The following is a 22,500-nucleotide window of genomic DNA, read 5'->3' as shown; positions in this document are numbered from 1 at the left end:
TCTGTTGCTCTGTCACATGCAATTAGAACCAGCAGAAGGATCAAGAGGGTATGTAATGTAACGAAGAGAGGGAGAGAGAGAGAGAAAGAGAATAGGAAAGAAAGAGAGAGAGAGAGAGAGAGAGAGAGAGAGAGAGAAGAGACTCTCTCTCTCCATTTTTCCCGATGTTAAAAACAATACCACGCTCCACCATAATAATTACAATGGTAATATGGATGCTGCGCGACGTCTCTAATAATAATAATAATAATAATAATAATAATAATAATAATAATAATAATAATAATGATAATAATAATTCAATACAATGCGAAAACGGGGTTCAGAAAGCTGAACTCCTTGGTCCGTGTTTACGTTACATTACTCCTTTAATTGTCAGAGAGTATATAGATCAGGCGTTGTTTATATCAAAAGAGGCTTATATCAAACAATGTTAATAACACGTCATTGTTTATGTCTATAGAATACTGTGGAATACTTGTGGCAAATTCTAACGGAATTCTAGACGAATGCAGTCTGTGATATTATTGTATTGGATGGAGGAGTTCGCTTAAGGAATTTCATGGTTCAAAACTTATAGGTAAAACTTATAGCCTTGTTGTCATCGTCGTCATCGACGTCGTCGTTGTTGTTTTTTTTTGCTTTTTTTGTTGATATTGTTGCCACTGTTACTATTGTACTTGTTGAGGTTCGTATTGTTGTTGTTATGTTTTATCGGATTTGTGCGATGTAAGTTGGCGTGTTATAATATCGTCTTGGGAAATATCAACCAGGCTTCTCGTCTGCAATCCTCTTCTCACACATCACCTTCTCTCTCTTTCTTTCTCTTTCTCTCTCTCTCCCTCTCACTCACTCACTCTCACACACACACAACGCGCGTAGATACACACACATATCCGTACACATACAATTTTGCTCGATCTATCTCACTCTTTCACTTTCTTTCCCAATGTTCCTCACAGTTACACACTTACACACGTCCGGAAAAATCGGGGCACACAATGAGACAATGACATACACTTACATATACATTCGTATATGAATGTGTGTGTTTATAGCATAAAAGCTGTATGAAGTTGTAACATATACGTGTGTTGTGTTACTTAGTGTAGCTTTTCTGTACAATTACACTCACACACAAACACGTAGAGACACACACGTTCCTCTTCTCATTTTCTCTCTTTCATATACAGGCCCACACACACATTCAAACATACAAATATACACATTCCTCGTATGTGTAAAAGCTGAATAAAAAGAAAAGACAAACTGATATCTACCACACACATAGCTCAGTGTGTATGTATATATATATATATATATATATATATATATATATATATATATATATATATATATATATATATATATATATATATATACATATATAGATACATATATATATATATACATATATATATATATATATATATATATATATATATATATATATATATACATATATATACTTACATATACATATACATATATATATATATATATATATATATATATATATATATAGGCATATATATATACCTATATGACGTTTGTTATGCTTCATATATGAACATATACATTTATCTATCTATCTATCTTATCTATCTATATATATATGCATATATATATATGGATATATATGCATATTTATATTTATGTTATACACACACATATATGTATATCTGTTTGTGTATGTTTATATATCTATGTGTGGGTGGGGGTTATGTATTAATATATTGTGATAGGATATTAGTAACCATATTTCCATTGATATTTTTTTTTATGATTTAAGACGAATGTGAATAGAAGTTATGTACATAAACGTTTCCATATCCCTATAAACTACAATACAAACCTGAACTACATCGAACATTAAGCGAGCCACCATTGCAAGGTCAAGGTTATGGCGACAAACTGCTGTATATGAAGACATTCATTTACAACAGAATAACATCGTTGGTGTTCTTCGGCAGTGAGTTAAATAAGGAACTATACACCGTTTAGAAGAGTGTGTGAACTCGGCATCCAATAAGTGTTCGTCTGTGTTTACTACGTGTAGTGTGTGTGTATGTGTGTGTGCATACTATATGATATAGGTTTGGTTGAATAAACAGGACAAATTTGAAATTTACATATATACATTATTACCGCTTTTAATCAACAAAAAATTACAAAAATTACACAAAGGCGGAGTGTTTCGTTCGTAGCACTTATCAAGCTTGATGCGCGTCATGCGCAAAAACTAGCGGCGTTTGACTCGATTTTGTAACCTATCGATTAAAAATGATAACCTAATACGATATATACAATATAATGATACATATGACTTACATATACGAAGGAATATGATGTATATATATGTGTGGTTCTGTGTGTATATCTATCTATTTATCTATCTAGCCACAAATTTTCTGTGTCAGAAAACAGGGGCTATGGCCGAAATCTGATTCTGATCGAATAAATTGTAGATTCTACCATGAGGTCATGGGTGGAGAATCTATCTATCTATCTATCTATCTATCTATCTATCTATCTATCTATCTATCTATCTATCTATCTATCTATCTATCTATTTAACTGTCTGTCTGCCTGTTTGTCTGTATCTATCAGTCTCTTTACTACTATATTAGGCTTGATATATTTTGTGGGTTGGGAGGGGGGGGAGGCTAGTTGCTTTCGTCGACTACAGTACATGACTGGTGCCTATATCATCGTCCACGAAAGAATGAATGGTAAAGCCAACTTTGGCGGAATTTTAACTCAGAACGTATAAAAGGGTGAAATGCTACAAAGTATTTTGCCCGGTGTTCAAACGGTTCTGCCAGCTGGTCTTAGACACACACACACACATACACACACACACACACACACACACACACACACACACACACATACACACTCATATATGTATGCACATATATGTATATACATATATTTATATACATGCATATACATATATATATACATATGCATATATACACATACATACACACACACACATATATATATATATGTATCAACAAATATGTGCATACATATAAAAACACGTATGTTATGTATACGTACATATATATATATATACATGCAGACATATACAAACATATACGTATACATGTAAACTTGTATATCTATGTTTGTGTGCGTGTGTGTGTGTGTGTGTGATTGTTGTGCTGGAAGTGATAGAAACGGAAAAGTGTGATAGAAAATGTCAGATATATACATACAAATACACACACACACATATAAGCATATAAGTATATATGTAAACTTAAATATAAATCTGCATGTGTGTATGAGTGTGTCAGTGTGTATATATATATGTGCATATATAGATGTGTGTGTGTGTGTGTGTGTGTGTGTGTGTGTGTGTGTGTGTGTGTGTGTGTGTGTGTGTGTGTGTGTGTGTGTATGTGTGTGCACGCATGTCGGGGTGGAAGTGATAGAAACGGAAAAGTGTGATAGAAAATGTCAGAAGAAGCGTTGGAATCACGAGTGGGTAGCGCCAAGGTAAGACAATCACTCCTTTATGCCAGAACCAATCAGATCTTCACCTTGAATACAGTAACACGTTCATACTTCTCATTCTTTTAGAAGAACACACAAAAACAAGACTGAAATCACTACCCAGTTCCCACTTATTTTTTTTGTTTTATGTTTCTGTGCCAATCTATGTCCCTAGACAACTATAACACCCCCAACACACACATATAAACGCATACACATATACATACACACACACGCACACACACACACACACACACACACACACACACACACACACACACACATATATATATATATATATATATATATATACAATCACACATACATGAGTCAGTGAGAGAGATGTAAAGGGAATAAAGGAGGAATAAAGAGAGAAAGATAGAGTGAGAAAGAGAGTAAAAGAGAAAGAAGAGGAGAGAGAAAAAAGAGAAAGGTGGGAGAGTGAGATGTGTGTGTGTCTGCATGTATGTGTGTATGCATGTATGTATGTATATATATATGTATGTATGTATGTATGTTATGTTCATCTTGAATGCTTGTTTGCGCGTATGCATGTGTTAATGTACTTTTAAATGCATATTCGTGTGCATGTGTGTGTGTGTGTGTGCATGTGTGTGTGTGTGCGCGCACGCTTAAGTACGTGTTTGTATGTGCTTGTGTTTGTGTGTTCTGAGAGAGTTTATAAGCCAATGCTGGACCAATTCTGCTTCTGTGTTTGAATCTCATCATTAGCTGTGTCTAATCTTCCATCATTCATGATATTTGGTAACTGAGAATAAATACCAACCAGTTAAAGAAATGAAGTACTGAAGAAAATATAATGGCCTTTCTTTTTTTGTTACCCTTTTTTCTGTGTCTTCCCTCCTTTCTTTTCTTTTTTTTTTTTTACTGTCTTCACCAGCCCGAGGGTTTTGGTATTAAGGACGGCGAAAGTTCAGGTCACGTAATTTGGTTACTAGAAATATCGAATTCATTCAACTGGTTGTACTTTTAATGAAACTATGTTAGGCAAATTGAGATTGCCAAGTGTCCTGTTTTATAGTCACGACATCAACACAACTTACATAAGTAGCGACAGACTGAGAAACACTGAGAGTAGTGTTAAGAGATAATAAAGCGTTAGAGAGAGGAATAGTAACAGTTGATAATGTAAATGATATAAAAACATTTAAGCAATTGATTATAGAAGATTGAACTAAAGAAAGTCGAGGAACTTCAAATCCTTACCATAATTCTATGGTATTTATTTTCTTCTAACTTGGTAGATGTGATCATGGCCCTAGCAAATCATAGAGGACTGGTGAGACTGATACCATTAATGTTATTTTTTTAACATTTGCAAGACAACATCTGCGTCGTTCTGAGTAGAGAGAGTATTCCAAAGAGCCAAAGAAAGGACTTAGCGTTTGTAATTAGAGCGGGGCCTGAACAGTTAGCTACATTAAGGTCGATGATAGAATAAGCGCTGGCCCGATGGAGAGAGTGTGCTAATATGCGGCACGAACATTTGATCGCTATAAACAAATCGTTTGTGCAGATCGTTCGGCGAATGATGAACGTTCATTCGTTGTCTTCGGCGGTTGAGTCTGCCATGTGCATATATATGTGTGTGTGTGTGTGTATGTATGTGTGTGTGTGTGTGTGTGTGTGTGTGTGTGTGTGTGTGTGTGTGTGTGTGTGTGTGTGTGTGTGTGTGTGTGTGTGTATTCGATTACAGAGATCAGAAAGGGAGAGCATTAAAATACTTTACATATATGTAATTATATATAAATATATACATAATCGATCGGGATTGCTGGCTCTTAGATTTTTCGAGTCTCAGCATAAATGACGTCTCATTTATTAAGAAAAATACATGAAGGCGCCGGGCGAGATACTTGACGGCATTTCTTCCGGTTTTACCGTCTGAGTTCAAATTCCGCCGAGGTCGAATTTGCTTTTCATCCTTTCGGAGTCAATAACATAAGTACCAGCGGAGCAGGAGGTTCAATATAATCGAATTATTCGTCCCTACGAAATTGCTGGCCTTGTGCCAAAATTCGAAACCATTATTAAAACTACATTTATAACACACACACACACACACACACACACACACACACACACACATACACACACACACACACACATACATACATGCATACATACATACATACATACATACATACATACATACATACATACATACATACAAACACACGGTTTCCTGGCAGTGACTCAATGACATCACACAAGTTATATATAACCAATTCACACTTCTGCTGTGTCACATCGTTAGAAGTGTTCCAGTTCTATATCCAACTGCAGCCTATCTATTCTCACTATATTATGTTATTAACAATTTATATTAAAATAATCACTAAAGATGTTAGACATTCTGACCTCCACTTATGTAATACACTTACCTAATACATCTAGATTATATAAAGGTTATATGGTCCACTACTCTGTTTTACTTTTAGTTTACTCTTATCTTATTGAACACACTTAAAGGATTATATCACGCTTTAAGAAATATTATAATCTCTTTTAAAGTATATCAAACAGTACATTTCCAAAGACGATAAGTAAACTTAAAAGTTAAATATCTTTTGCTGCAATATTATTTTCTTTCATAGGAATAAGATTCCCACATTACGTTTGACGGGGAATTAGACTCGTAACGATAAAGACCATTAACAGATTAAATGAAGGAAAATCTCTATAAAAACGAAACACAATCAGGGGTTAGAGACTCGGGAACCGAATTCTATCTTCTTCCCTAAAAACGTTTGCTCTCCCAGGCTCTGCAACACTGAAAGAATTTATTATTATTATTATTATTATTATTATTATTATTATTATTGTTCAGTAGTTTTATTTTTATGACGTGCTTTCACTTCACTACCGAGCGCAGCTCTGTGCGCCTTGGGTATGTGCTGTGGTTTGCTGTAATGCTCTTATGTTTACTGTATTGAAAGTGTTTTGCGTAGGATGTGTGCTGTGCCCAGTAGTGCAATTTTCTGTATGTTATATATATATTTGTATGTCCTGGTGTTTTTGTTATGTATTTGTTATATATTTTGTTATGTATTTGTTATGTGTTTATTATTATTATTATTATTATTATTATTATTATTATTATTATTATTATTATTATTATTAAGCCGGTAGAATCGTTAGCGTGTTGGGCAAAGTGCTTAGTAGTATTTCGTCCATTTTACGTATTGAGTTCAAATTCAACCGAAGTCGACTCTACCTTTCATCCTTTCGGGGTCGATGAAATAAGTCCCAGTGAAACACTGGCGTCGATGTAATCGAACAAGTCCCCTCCCACCGAATTTCAAGCCTTGTGCCTTTTGTAGAAAAGGTTGTCATTATATTCATTTTATTATTATTTTCCTATTGAATTGCATTTTATTTCATCTTCTGACCGGGTCTCAACCAGAGACCTAACGCACATATATATTAGATGGAGAGAAACTTCCTGAGAACGTGAGTGGTTGACGTCAACACAAGATGTGGGGCCTCATAAATTGTTGGCTTCCCAGGGATCTGGTCAAAAAAATTGTCAATACTTTTCTTGATCATTCCCAGGGCACCTACAACAACAGGAATGGTTTTGGTTTTTAATTGCCATGTCCGAAAGTCTCAAATCAAGGTCCTTACATTTCTTTTCTACTCCAGGCACAAAGCGCGAAATTTTGGGGGATGAGGCAAGTCGATTCGATCGACCCCAGTACGCAACAGGTACTTAATTTATCGACCCTGAAAGGATGAAAGGCAAGATCGACCTCGGCAGAATTTGAACTCAGAACATAAAGACAGACGAAATAGCGTTACGCACTTCCCCCGCTGTACTAACGTTTCTGCCAGATCGCCACCTTAAGGTCCTTATATTTCGACAGTTTTTCAAAGTTTTTACTGAGATGTTTCTGTCAGTAGGTCCGGGATTCGAACTCACAACCTCACGGTCGTAAGTTCGACTATATAACCACTGAGCCATGCACCTTCACAAGTTATAAATAAAGCATATAACATACATTTATGCGTATTCTGCATTAAACTAGAAAAGGTGACCAGTGAAAATCCTGTAAATAATAATAATAATAATAATAATTATTATTATTATTATTATTATTATTATTATTATTATTATTATTATTATAATTATAATAATAATAATAATAATAATAATAATAATAATAATAATAATAAGTTTAAACTTATAAGCTACAGAAAATAGTCTAGCTCGACGGCAAAAAATAATGTACTATAACTAATACCCCTTTTTTTCTGTCGAGGCCTTACATATGCGTGTGTGTGTATATATATATATATATATATATATATATATATATATATATATGTATATAATATAATTATGTGTGTGTGTGTGAATATATATACACACAAAAAAAAAAGAGAGGGTGGGAGCAGGGAGAGAAGGGTAAGGTGTCAGACAGATAGCCAAAAAAGTTACGAATGTGTACATTTGCAGAGACAAATTGCTTTAATAGTTACGCTTGAAATATTGGAATATCGGCTAATGGGACATATGTTATGGTATCTGTTGTTAATAATCTGCTTTATTTCGCGAATTCCGAGAACGATATTTAAATATAGCTACTTTTTTATCCATATAGCTAGTGGTATCATGTAACAATCTCTCATCTCATTAACATTAACGAGTTTTATGATGTAAGTTTCGGATCTATACGAGAACATGCGGGAAGGCGAAGCGAGCGCAGAATCGTTAGCACGCTGGGCAAGGTGCTTCGCGCCAGTTTTTCTGACTTTAGGTCTTGAGTTCAAATACTGCGAAGCTGAATTTCCTTTCATCCTTTCCAGGTCGATAAAATAAGTATTGGTTGGGCACTGGGGTTGATGTAGCCGACCCCATTAGTCCCCTCCTACAAAATTTCAGACCATGTTTCTATAGTAGAAAGGATAGAAGTACAGGGAAGAGGTGGGGTGAAAAATTTCTTTGTCGTCTCTCATCTTGCTAAAAATAACAACTAAATTGAATTTTACTCTTTGCCGCTTAAAAACTGGCCTGTTTTTGATATACTGTGTTGTGTCGACGCCCTCAGGCGAAGTAGGATCTCCCAAGACATATTAATAGAGGTAGTCTGGCCGTGGTAGGAGTGTTGAGTAGCAGTCGAGTAGCAGTTGTGTAGCGGTTGAGTGGAGATCATCCGAAGGTGCTAGATAGCAGTAGCTTGTGACATAACATACTGTTACTGAAAATATTTCGGTATAGTCACGATTTGATCCGATTTGACTTGAGGCAAAATAAAAATAAAAGAAAAATTATGGCGAGGAGAACTTTTGCGCTTTTAGCTATTTGTAGGCGTTTGCATGGGGGTATGGTTAAGACTCTCGTTTTGTAGCCACGTGGTCTCCAGTTCAATACTACTGCATGGCACGTTCAGCAAGCGTCTTCTATTATAAGCTGCAGTTCGCCGCCTTATGTAATAATAATAATAATAATAATAGCAATAATAGCAATAATAATAATAATGTGTGTGCATGTGTGCATATGTGTATGTGTGTGTGTTTTTGTTCCCGACCACCGCTTGACAACTGGTTTGTTTTAAGTCGCAGTAACATAGCGGTTCGGCAAAATAACCGATTGAATAAGTAGGAAGCTTAAGAATAAAATAATTTGTAGGGTCGATTGTTTCGACTAAACAAACATTCGAAGACGATTGCACCAGTATGGCCACCGTGCAATGACTGAAGGAAGTAAAAGGATAAATAATAAAGTAGACACCAGTAATTAAATGGGGGCGGGCGGAGGTTATCTCAATGATTCATGGTTAGTAGACATTCATTGCGTAATAAACTGACCGCGCCAGTTCTCGTTTTGATTCCTGTCAATGCAAAGCCGACCTGACCTGGTAAAGAGTTTTGTACAATGTTTATGGAACAAGGGTACAGCAAAAACAACATAAATGTAAATGATATAACAGTTAAAAGACAAAAGAGAAACATCTATACATGTCAAAGAATTATATAACACAATGAAGTCAATCTTTTATGTGAAATCACGGAAATACGAAAATAAAAGAAGCAGCAAACTGTTTAAAGTGATATCAATCAAAGAATGAAGCTATATTAGCATTCTTTGTTTCTTTTTTTCATTTTTCTTTCTTTCTTTTTTTTTTCTTTTTTTTTTTTTTGCATCTTTCATTTTCTAACACTTACCATGCCGTTAGCATAAACAGATTTGTGGTCATAAATGTAGACGGCATCATTACAGATGCCTTTTGATGTCCGGTCTGGAATGTCCAGCTCAATCATACGAAGCATTAATTTCCAGCCTTTAATAGCGGCATAAAACGTCATTGTACATTCTGTTTTGTGTTTGAATAGTTTCTTACTGGCTGTTCTGTGGTGTGAAAACACTGTGGCTCCCGTCAGTCTTTGACTCGTGCAGCCGTCTCCTTCCATGTAGACTGGAAAAAACAGACAGAGAGAAAGAGAGAAAGTCAGATATGTGTACAGATAGAATGTGTGTACGAAGAGGAAAATAAAAATGTATAAATGGTGGTATATCGATAATGTGAGAGTAGATGAATGGCATGATAAAGAGAGAGAGAGAGAGAGGAAGAGCGGGAGAGAGAGAAGGAGAAAGAGAGAGGGTGCGATAGGGAGGAAAAAGAAAGAGGGAGATGAAAAAATGCGTAGCAGACAGTGATGAAAATAGATAGATAATTTGACAGACAGATAGATAGATAGATAGATAAATAGATAGATAGATAGATAGATAGATAGATAGATAGATAGATAGATAGATAGATAGATAGATAGGTCAATGTGCTATGAATCGACAGAAAGATTTGGCAATGAGAAGAATATTTCTAGCTTCAAAGTAATTCCTTTTGTAGAAACAGTTATGTCAAGGGGTCGAAACAGTGATGTTCCAGTTGACCTCTATCATTTATTTATGAGATATAGATGGAGAAAGAGAGAGAGGGGGTAGATAGATAGATAGATAGATAGATAGATAGATAGATAGATAGAGAAAGAGAGAGAGAGAGAGAGAGAGAGGGGAGAGAGAGGGGAGAGAGAGAGAGAGAGAGAGGGAGAAGCATAATGTATAGTGTTTAATTTTAAAAACATTAGGACTGAAGAATTAAGTTAAGAATTAATATAATAATGAAATTAAGACAGAAGATTGACAAGGTTAAATACATCAGAAAAACATATTTAAAAAAAAAACGTATGCGTGCATTTATGTCTGTGAGTATTTCTGTTCCTTCGTACGTGTGCTTGTGTGTGTATACTTGCGCACGCACATAGGTAAGGTTACATATATCCTGTTGGGGGTATATATAAGTTGTGAACGACGAAAGTATAAGAAACGATAGACAGTTTGATCTATACCAGAGAGAAAGAGAGAGCGAGAGAGAGAGAGAGAGAATGGGGGAGGGAGCTTGATTCTGAATTATCCCAGAGCCTATTAGTTTACCTCCTGGTGTTAAACATCATAGGATAATAATGTTAAAACTGATTATATTTGACGGCTTATTATGATAAGAGGCATTTATCCCTCTGTAAATTAACCGTTTTATATGGCACCGAAGGAAAATCTATGTCATGCGTACAACTATAAATTTTAAATTCACATGTGATAAAGTGATGTGTCTGCTCTTCCTGAATTGCATGTAAAATAAAGCAGTTTAGTAATTTAATAATTTCAATATATCTATTTCAACATCATGGACAGCTTTTAACTCGTTACAAATATCAAAGTTATTAATTGCTGCAACAGCAGTAGAATATTTAGAAAATGTTAAACACAATTTAGAATAGAAAGCATAAACGTAAGCGCCGATGTAGCCGTGTCGTAAGAAGTTTACGTCCCAACAACATAGTTCAGGGTTCAATCCTAATGCGTTGCAAATTAGGTAAATTCCTTTTGCTACAGCCTCAGGCCGACCAAAACCTTCTTAAAGGAACTGAAAGAAGCTCGTCCCGCGTGTACATATATAAGTTTTTTTTTTTTTGTTTTCTGTATCCTGTGCCTGGATATTTTGTTGTCCCTTTTTTGTATCATCTGTCAGGATGTTTCGTCGCCCCTCTTTTGTATCATCTGTCTGGATGTTTTGCGTTCTTGTCCCATTTTTGGTATTCCTTTATATATATATATATATATATATATATATATATATATGCATGTATGTATGTATGTATGTATGTATTTATGTATATGTACACACACACACGACGAGCTTCTTTCACTTTCTTTAACAAGGCTTTATATATATATATATATGTGTGTGTGAAGAGAGAGAAATGTATTTGTCTATGTGTGTTTGTCCCTCACCACCGCTTGGCAACCGGTGTAGCTTGTTTACCACTGATAAAGCTGTTCAGCAAAAGTAAGACAGACAGAATCAGGAGCCGGCCTAAAAAGTAAATACCAAGAGTCGGTTTGTTCAAGGCGGTGCCCTAGCATAGCCAAAGTGCAGTGATTTAAACAAATATGAAAGATTAATGACAACCACCACTACTTTGATACTAGTGCTCATTTATCTTCTCTCGGCCTCTGTTCACAACTACTTCTCTTGACAGAGTTATTCAGTCCTTTGAGGTCCCTTACTCTCTGTGCTGCATTCAGGTTCAACGCTACCCTCTTCGATCGTGGGCTCTTTACGTCACTGATGCAGTCAGTAACTCTTGTGCCTACACGTGTCTGAAAAGATTCACTTCTTAATTTAGTTTGAGGTTTGGGAAGCCTTCGTGGGCCACCATCTTTACAGTTATAGGGGGACATTTTTCTACTTGAACCGACATTATATGTCATGATAATTTATCTGTCATATAAATACATTGTAATATAACATATCAGATATCATATAATACATTGTGTATCATAAGACACAAACAATGGTGCATGTCATATAACGATATATTTCTTATTGGAGTGTTTTTGCTGTCTTCCAAAAGTATAACAGCGTTAACAATGCGTTTCAAAATCCTCTAATTTGCGTATATCTTTAGATTCTGAGTTCCACATTTCCGATGCGTTGTTTCCGATACGTTCTCTGTATCAAGTGTTTATAAACATTCTTTATATTTTATACATGTCGCTTTAAACAGCCTCAAGTTTATTGTAAGCAATTGCTTACCGACTCACGTTGAAAGAATTAACAATATCAACGAACATTAGTGTTATATGTACGGTCGCTTTAAGATGTATATAAACATAGACTGGTTGCTTTATCGATGCTATTATGCGTTGCCTTGTACAGTATAGGAGTGAAGATACATCCACAGAGATTTTGAGTAATAAGTGATCTAAAAGGTGCACTGCGTTTACAGACAAACAATCCTTTCTCTTAGTGTCACAGTTACATAGAGTGATATATATTTTTCCAACGGATACCCCTGTAGCGCAAGTTTTATGTGACGTATATACGACAACACAACACTAGTCATAAAATCATATTAAATTTCCGAAACATCAAAACGAAATCCAATTTTTACCCAACCATCTTTTCTCATTGATATTATTTTTCCATCCACCTTTTCTCCTTTTAGTTTATTTTCTTTTCTACCTCTCCTCTGATGACAATCTGGCGTCCGAAACGTCAAGACATTTCCCTTTCCTTTTAAGTGTTAAAGTAATACGACATTAGTCAAAGCTTATCCCTCTCGTGTTGTCTTCTTCTTGTGCTCATTGCTTTTATTAATATAAAGAAAATACTAGTCGGAACTAATCGATATTCCTCGTTGGTATTCCAATCAGCCTTCGAATGGTGTAGACCTAAAAATTCACATTTTGATTTACACTCATTTTGTTTTTATTAAACTTTTAAATCTAATTACTTAATTGCGTAGACTATGAAAACACGTACATTTTCCATATACTTCTCTTCACTTTTCCCGCGTGCACACACTCAGGTTTTCCCTCATAAATTTATACACCGTCTCCTAGTGTTATATTTATGCAATTTCTCTGTATCAAGTGTTTATAAACATTCTTTATATTTTATATTTGTCGCTTTAAACAGCCTCAAGTTTATTGTAAGCAATTGCTTACCGATTCACGTTGAAAGAATTAACAATATCAACGAACATTAGTGTTATATGTACGGTCGCTTTAAGATGTATATAAACATAGACTGGCTGCTTTATCGATGCTATTATGCTTAAGCCGTGTGTGTGTTTTAATAAGGTACGTCAAATGTACGATATATCTGTGTGAGATATATGAGTATGTGTTACATGTGTTGGTCTTGTTATAGGATATCAGTTATGTTGGGATGTGCGTGTTTACGTTTGTATGTATAAAAAGATGTGTGTTGGTGATGTGTGCTTCGTATAGGCCAAAATATGAGTGATGTATGGATGCGTATTTGGTATAAAGGTGGGTGCCTACGCTTGAGTGTAATGCATATATATGTGTACATGTGTGTGTGTGGGTGTGTGGGTGTGGTGCATGTGTGTGAATGTCAGATATATTCATTATATATGTAAATGAGTGATTAGCGCATGATATGTATGTAAATGAAGGATGATATATATATATATATATATATGTGTGTGTGTGTGTGTGTGTGTGTGTGTGTGTGTGTGTGTGTATGACATATATATTTACACACGTTCGCACTCACACATGCACACATACACACACATATATATTAAAAATTATTGGCATTCATGTACATACATATATATGTATATGTTTGTGCATGTATACATACTCACACATAAACAGTTTTCGATGTGTGTATGTATATATGTACTTATATAAATGCATATACAAACATATGTATATGTGTATGTATGGATGTAAGATGTATATATATATATATATATATATATATAAGTATATGTATGACCATATATATATATATATATATATATATATATATATATATATAAGTATATGTATGACCATATATATATATATATATATATATATATATATATATATATATATATATATATATATATATATATATATGTATATATATATATATATATATATATATATATATGTATATATATATATATATATATATATATATATATATATATATTAATGTATATATATATATATATATATATATATATATATATATATATATATATATATATGTGTGTGTGTGTGTGTATATATACACCTGCGTGCTTATGTACATAAATACATACATACATACACACATACACACATGCACACTGACACATAACTGCCAACCTATTCAGATGTACACATGGTACAGTATGGAAGCATGTGATATACAATATACATACACAATATACATAAAGCAAATGGAAGCTAATCCAAATAGAAGCGATTCCCTTTTAGTTCCCTTATCACAGCAGACTATGATGCTTTTAATCTTCGTAATCGCTCACATTGTTTCAGCACCAGTGCGCATTCCATCCCATACTCTGCCAAACGTAGCATCTTTTCATCATTTCTAAAATCGATTTTGTCGTTATTTTCCGATGTTCAGCTTGTGTGTATACATATATATATGTATATATATATATATATATATATATATATATATATATATATATATATATATATATATATATATATATATACCACCTTTGTATAGATTGCTATTCTACACTGTTATAGTCTCTGGTTTCTCTACGTTGCTTCTCTAACTAAACTATATATAAACATAGCAGCCGTTTCCTTTTCCTTACCTTCTATTAATATTTGTTTATCAACTTGAGATTGCTTGCATCGGAATATAGACGCGTGTGTACATACACGTACACACTCATACGCATATATATATATATATATATATATATATATATATATATATATATATATATATATATATATATATATGTCACAAATACATATATATACACACAGGAATGCATATAACCACACACAAACATACACACATATATATACTAACATACATACTATAAGGACAAAAATGTGGAAAGTGTTATGCTTTATTAGTTCGTGTGCGTGTGTGTGTGTGTGTGGTGTGTGTGTGTGTGTGTGTGTGTGTGTGTGTGTGTGTGTGTGTGTGTGTTTTCCATATACATCTGTGTATCTGTTCTGCTCTATCCAACTAAGTCCTATTTACTTTATCTTTCCTTATAGTTATTACACATGTCTGTCTGCTTGACTATTTGTCTGTCCGACTGTCCGTCTGTCAGTCTGTCTGTCTGCATGTCTGTCTGTCTGTGGTTTTTCTATGTGTATAAATGTACGTATGTATGCATGTATTCATGTACGTACATATGTGTACGTATATGTTTGTATATATATATATGTGTGTGTGTGTGTGTGTGTGTTTGTGTGTGTGTGTGTGTGTTTCTACGTATATAGCTATCCATATAGCTGTTTAGTTATCAACAATCTATATGAGTATTTTGTTTACCAATCTATTATTACATCTATCTGTCTTTTTGTCAAACGCCATTTGTCTTAGCCTGTATCACACTGTCAATCTATCTTTGTTAATCTATCTTTGTTAATCTATCTTTGTTAATCTATCTTTGTTAATCTATCTCCACTGACCACTCAGTAAAGTATTATTTTTCTTTCTACCCGACAAACAAATCGGCTCAACATCGGCAAATCATTTATTTGTAAATCCATCAATCTTTTCAAACTCTCCGTTTGTCCGCTTGTCTGTCCGTCTGTCCATCTATCTGTCTATGCACGTCTGTTATCAATTCATGTATATGCCTGTTCATCGATGTAACTGTCTATCTATTCAGTGCTCTATGTTGTCAGATATCTATCAACCTATCCGTCAATCAATCTATCAGTTCATCTAGTTGTCTAACCATCTATCTATCTATCTATCTATCTATCTATCTATCTATCTATCTATCTATCTATCTATCTATCTATCTATCTAATTGTTAGTTATATATGTCTGTCATTTATCTATCCATTTATGTATCTATTTATTTATCTATCCATCCATCTACCTACCTATCTATTCATCTGTCTGTGAGTCCATCTATCTGGCTATTTCTCAGTAATCATTCTGTTCATCTATCAACCTGTTCACCAATTTGTCTAAACATATATTTATCTGTCTACCTATCTCTCCGTCTATTTGTTGGCTATCTAAGTCTATCATTTTTCTATTCCTCTATATGGACCTGTCAATCCATATATCTATCAATCGTTTATCTGTCTGTCCACTTTTCAGTCATCTCTCACATTACATATTTTCTCTGTCCATCTCAGTCACCGTATATATATATATATATATATATGTCCATTTATTCGTCAGTCAGTCAGCTGTTTGTCTACCCATCAACGTATCTCTCGCTCGGTCTGTCTCTGTCCATCTCTGTGCCAGTTTATTTATTTGTCGGTCTAAAAATCTGTCGGTCTATAAATCTAGCTGGCCATCTATCTGTGAATTGAGCTGTTGGTCCATGTATGTATATGTCAAGCATTTGTATGTCTATCAACACTCCGTATATCTGTATCTCTATTAATCGATCTATTAATCGATCTATTAATCGATCTGCTCCATATATCAATATGCTGCTTGTTTGTCTGCCTGTCTATCTACCATTTATCTGCCTACCTACCTAATTACCTACCTACCTACCTACCTACCTACCTACCTACCTACCTACCTGTCTGTCTGTCTGTCTGTCTGTATGTCTGTCTGTCTGTCTATCTATCTATCTATCTATCTACCTATCTATCAATCCGGCGACTTGTTTATCTGTTCATATATTTGTATGGGTACATAGCTATACAGGTATCCATATATCTTTTTATGTCTATCTATTTATTTATCCATATAACTGTTTGTCCATCCGTCCGTCCCTAGCTCCGTCCGTCCCCAGCTCCGTCCGTCCCTAGCTTCGTTCGTCCCCAGCTCCGTCCGTGCCTAGCTCCGTCCGTTCGTCCGTCCATCTGTCTGTCTGTCTGTCTGTATGTCTGTCTGTCTGTTTGTCTATCTATTTACCTACCTACCTACCTACTTACCTACCTACCTACCTACCTACCTACCTACCTATCTACCGACCTAACCATCTATATATCTTTCCAACTACCTATATGTCTATCTCTCCATCTCTCCAAATATCTGTACCTCTGCCTGTCTGTCTGTCAGTCCATCTGCTTCTCACTTTGTATATCTACCTCTTCATTCCTATCCATCTTTCTATCCATCTAGTTGTATTTCTACGTTGTGTATCTATCAGTCAATTTATCAATTTGAATATTTCGTATATTCGGTGTATTTCATTCTCTGCTTATTCCGTAAGTCAAGCAATCCGCTCATCAGTGCATATCTCTCCATCAATATTTTTTTTCATTTTACTATTTAACTATTCCTGAATCAGCTCTCTACATACCTACACATCTGTTATTTGTTTACAAACTCTTTCTCCATCCATTTTCCCCCTTATCTTCATCATAGTTTTTTTTTCTTTTTTTTTCTTTTTTATTGATTTATACCGCTCATATTTTTTTCTTTCAAACTCCTCCCAACAACACACTTACTTATCCTTCCCTTCATTCCGTCCTACCCCACAAATCATTGCACCGTACCTTTTGCAATTCATTTCTTCATCTTTTATTCTCCAGTTATTTATATTATTTTGTATATTTGTCAGCGATATAAGAACGCGTTTGGTCACCTCTGAGTATCTGCCACAAATCACACGTGACCAGCATATTAACTTTTGTATAAGAAAACATTTCGTTTGTGATTAATAGCAGCAACTCACACAGGTTCAAGCCGTTATGGTAGATTTTTCTACCGTTTGTGTGTGTGTGTACGTGTGTGAGTGTACTTTTTTCTTTTCATTTAGGCCAGTTACTAAGCAACACGTTTCTTTCCTTTCCTTAAAAAATGTTTATAATTGTATAACTCTTCCAGCATAACTCAGAAATTCTAAGGAAAATTTATATAAAACAAAAAAATGAATGTAAATAAAAAAGAAATAATAAAACCTCGATGTTTTGTATTATTTTCCTGTTAAATAAATCAAATAGAGATTCTACTTTTCGTAAATGTGTTTATTTATTTTTGTATCATGGAAATTTTCATAATTCTCTGAATGTTACTCAGAAAGTAATATGAATGTAAATGACCTTGGCAACGAAGAAACTGAGTGACCCTGACAGCGTTTTTCATCTAATTTACTTATCGATATTTTATTATAAACTTACCTTACCGCTAGCGACACATCGTAATTTTTTCATGCATAAATAATTTTTTGACAAATTAGCACATAGAAGAAAGAGAAATTTTACATTCTTACGTTCTTTAGCAGTTGCTAATAAAATTTGCCATGAGACGAAAATAAAGCAGAAAATAATTTTACTATTTTTATTAATACTCCAATGCATCAAATTATTGTTAGTTTATAAAGACCCAATGGCCTTTGTAAAGCCGTGATATGAATTAAAATACGATTTATATTTATTTCTAGCACTGGAGTGTCAATAAATATAATATCATACACTGAATCAATAATGGAACGCTTACAGAAATTCTTGCTCTTTAAAAATTTACAGCTCCAATTCAACAATTATATTAGTGATGAATTAGCCACTATAGGCAAAGCGAGGAGCTTGTTTAACATTCAACAGTTTAAGGTTAAGCTGCGAGGATTTAAACAAAATAAATTTCATTATTACGCGTCCAGCAGGGTGATGTATTGGTAGAATCATTAGAGTGTCTGAGGAAACACTTCGCAGTGTTTGTACCGAATCTTTACATTCTGAGTTCAAATTTGAATAGACCAATTTCCATTATTAATTTTCGTTTTTTTTGTGGATGTTGATAAATATAGTACCAGTTAAATACTGGAGTATATTTAATCGTCTAACCCTTCATCCCAAATTTTTAGTCTTGTATCTATGCTACAAACCGTTAAGTCTGTACCCTTCTCAACGACAGATGTTAGGATCGGTATAGCGGTGAAATAAATGAATTGTAGTCATTACTTGGCGACAAGGTAACAGGCAGTTCAGCACCTCGGACAAAATGCACAGCAGCATTTTTTCCGGCATTTTATCTTCCGAGTTCAAATCTCACTGAGATCAACTTTGTCTTTCATCCCTTTGGAGTTCAATCCTTGAGGGAGATGTAATCGACTTGCGCTTTCTCCGTATCAGAACTGCAAGCCTTGAGCCTGTCGACGGTCCCTCGTACCGTTCAGTGGTAATATTGCTTGGATGTTCTCATTCTGTTTTGAATTTAGAATAAATTTTGACTGACCACATACTTGGTCGCAAGGTTGAGAAAGAAGGCATCTCGTTTTAATCATCATCCTTTAAATCTTAAGGCCTTGAAGATTTTTATAGTCCAAGATATCGTGATCATTTATAGTGTATGAATTAAGGATTTGCATTCACTCTCCAAGATCCCAAGCTCAGCCATACTTTGCTCCATCCAGACGGGTTGGTATGTATCATGTTGCTCCAGCAACAGTATGTATGAATCTGAGAGTGTATCTTGGGTACTGTATGTATGTATGTATGTATGTGTGTGGGTGTGGGTGTGGGCGTGTGCGCGTGTGTGCGTGTATTCTTGGTACAGATAGTTTATTATGCACTAAACATCGTTTATTTCTTATTATCTCAGAAGTGGACTTCTGTTTTTGGCACACATCGGAATATTCACTGCATTGTACCAAGAAAACATTATTTAAGCAAATCATACAAATCGTTTGAACAATATTATTACACGTAATCACTTTCTATAGATTTTAGCTTTATTTCTTTTCGTTGGTAAAACGATCAAACGATATTCTATGAAGAGAATCTAATGAGACTCGAAACCGCTCGCGCAAATCCATTTTTCTGTCCACGGAAAGGAAGAACAAGAATATTTAAATGTAATTTTTCAGAAGACGGTGTCGGTTTACCTTGCAGCATATTACAGAGAAATCAAGTTAACCTTATGAAAAATAAAAAGTAGATTAGACAGATAAATTAATGGATAATGAAAATGTAACCATAAGATTTGATAATTGATTAGCACAAATGATTAAGATTTGATTGTAAGATTTAAAGAATCGATTATAAGATTTATAGGATTGAATATAAATCGCTGAACATTGATTGCTGTAAGGTTAATAATATCAGATAACATGATTGAAATCTCAATATTTTCTAGGAATCGGATAATTCTAATTCTGAATGTGTTTTAAAACTTTCTTCTCCTTTTAATTTCCATTCTGTTTGAACTGATAGTGTATAAATGTATTTTCAATGTCACCATTAGTGTTACAGTTTTACCGCTTCTTCGAAAATTTTAACTGCATTTCAGATTTTGCTAACGACATTTCTCTTGTCTGCTCGAAAATCCTCAAGGTTACATCTGCAAGTGTATGTACGCATATATGCATATATGTCTAAATGTGTATGTGCATATACGTTAGGTTATAAAAAAAAACGGTGAATTGATGTTAATGAGGTTGATGCCCTTTCAGTAGAATGGTTCTTAATTATTGTTGGAATTATAAAGTATATAATTTAGATTAATTATATAATTATTAACAGCCTTCATCACACTTACACATAATACGCATAATATGTGTGCGTATAGATTATTTTCTGCCTTATTCACGCGACTTTGTAGTTGATTTTATAATTTATTCTAGAACAATCCAGAAAACTATATCTCTCATTTTAGCCAATCTATATAAAGGTAATGCCAATAATAATAATAAAAAAAAACAGTTTGACAAGAGCCACTGCACGAAACTCTCGACGGTTCAGGGATTCTGTTTTCTATATGCTTACTTCTCGACTTTTCGCGTTTCTTCTCCCATTCAATTTTTAGATCGTTATGCTACGTGATTTGTGCCTGATGACTGTACGGAGATGCTACACACGTTGTAATTCATTATTTGGCATGTTCTCAGCACAAGAAACTAATAGTAGCTTAGTAGCACTTAGACGTGTATTGTGTCTATTAAATAATATTATATATATATATAGGAGTGGCGCTGTCTGTAAGTCTTTTGTTTTGTTTTTACGATAAGTTTGCTTTCACTGCAACTAAAGACCTAAATCCACCCGTGTTAGGTTCTATTTCACTCATAGACGGGACCTTAATTACAGGGTGACTTCAAGCCCCCCACCCCCACCCCAACACCAGAACATCCGAACTGGGCCCTCACCAACGAATTGTAGTTTAATATCATACCAATATATACATATACGACGGTCTTCTTTCAGTTTCCGTTCACCAAATCCACTACAAGGCATTGGTCGGACCGAGGCCTATAGTAGAAGACGCTTTCCCAAATTGCCGTGCTGTGAGACGGAACCCAAAACTATGTTGCTGAGAAGCAAGCTTTTTACCATACATCCACGCCTCTATATGTACGAATAAATATATACACATATATACATGCATATACTTTTACGCACACACACACACTCTGAGGAACAGATAAGTTAGTTTGGAATAGAGTTTTCTTTTCCATTTGCTGAAAGCTTTGCTTTGTTCTGTTTATAGAGCAAGCGACTATATAACTACTCTGAAGACAAGAGAAAGCTAACAGTTGCCTTTTATTAATTGTAAGGGATTCCTCTTAATTTCAATATGTTTGAAGTGCAAAAAGCTTGTTATTGACTTGTCGAAGTGAGTAAATGTGTTTAGAGTTATGATCGTGAAAGACGTGAAGAATCGCAGTTCTTTTGGCCATCTTTGCGCTTTAAAAATAGTGGAGCTAAGCTAACAGATGTTAGATAACGGCAAAAATCAACAGAGACTGAAGAAAACCATTCTTAGCTTTAAAGGCCATAAAGAGAAAAAGAAGGAACAGTTGCTATTTTCAGAGGAAAGAGGCTGTGAAATTGATACAGATATCAACAACGGCTGAAGTAAATATTGTTTTCAACTAAATAAACCATTGTTGCCAGTGATTTTCCATTAACTGGAATCATGAACATCTGGAAGGGACTTTAAGTCATACTCAGTGAATTCTCATCTAAATATAGAATGTATTGTAAGATTGATTATAAGGCTAGCAACAGCAACAACAACAACAACAGCAGCAGCAGTAGCAACAGCAGTA

The 22,500-nt window shown here is 34.5% G+C and overlaps 1 protein-coding gene across 3 annotated transcripts in view; it reads right to left on the bottom strand.

The window, feature by feature from the left end:
• Positions 1–22,500, bottom strand: part of LOC106880863 (uncharacterized) — a 316,744-nt gene that overhangs the window by 172,612 nt on the left and 121,632 nt on the right. For all 3 annotated transcript variants that reach the window (XM_089338024.1, XM_089338025.1, XM_089338023.1), the window contains exon 2: positions 9,694–9,944. In XM_089338024.1, coding sequence (XP_089194150.1) covers positions 9,694–9,944 — 251 coding nt within the window. The remainder of the gene's footprint in view (positions 1–9,693; positions 9,945–22,500) is intronic.

The sequence above is a fragment of the Octopus bimaculoides genome, chromosome 20 (genome assembly GCF_046866305.1).
Source record: "Octopus bimaculoides isolate indiv1 chromosome 20, ASM4686630v1, whole genome shotgun sequence".
Classification (NCBI taxonomy): domain Eukaryota; kingdom Metazoa; phylum Mollusca; class Cephalopoda; order Octopoda; family Octopodidae; genus Octopus; species Octopus bimaculoides.
Note: the sequence above shows the minus strand (reverse complement) of the source record. Positions and strands in the feature narration are given on the sequence as shown.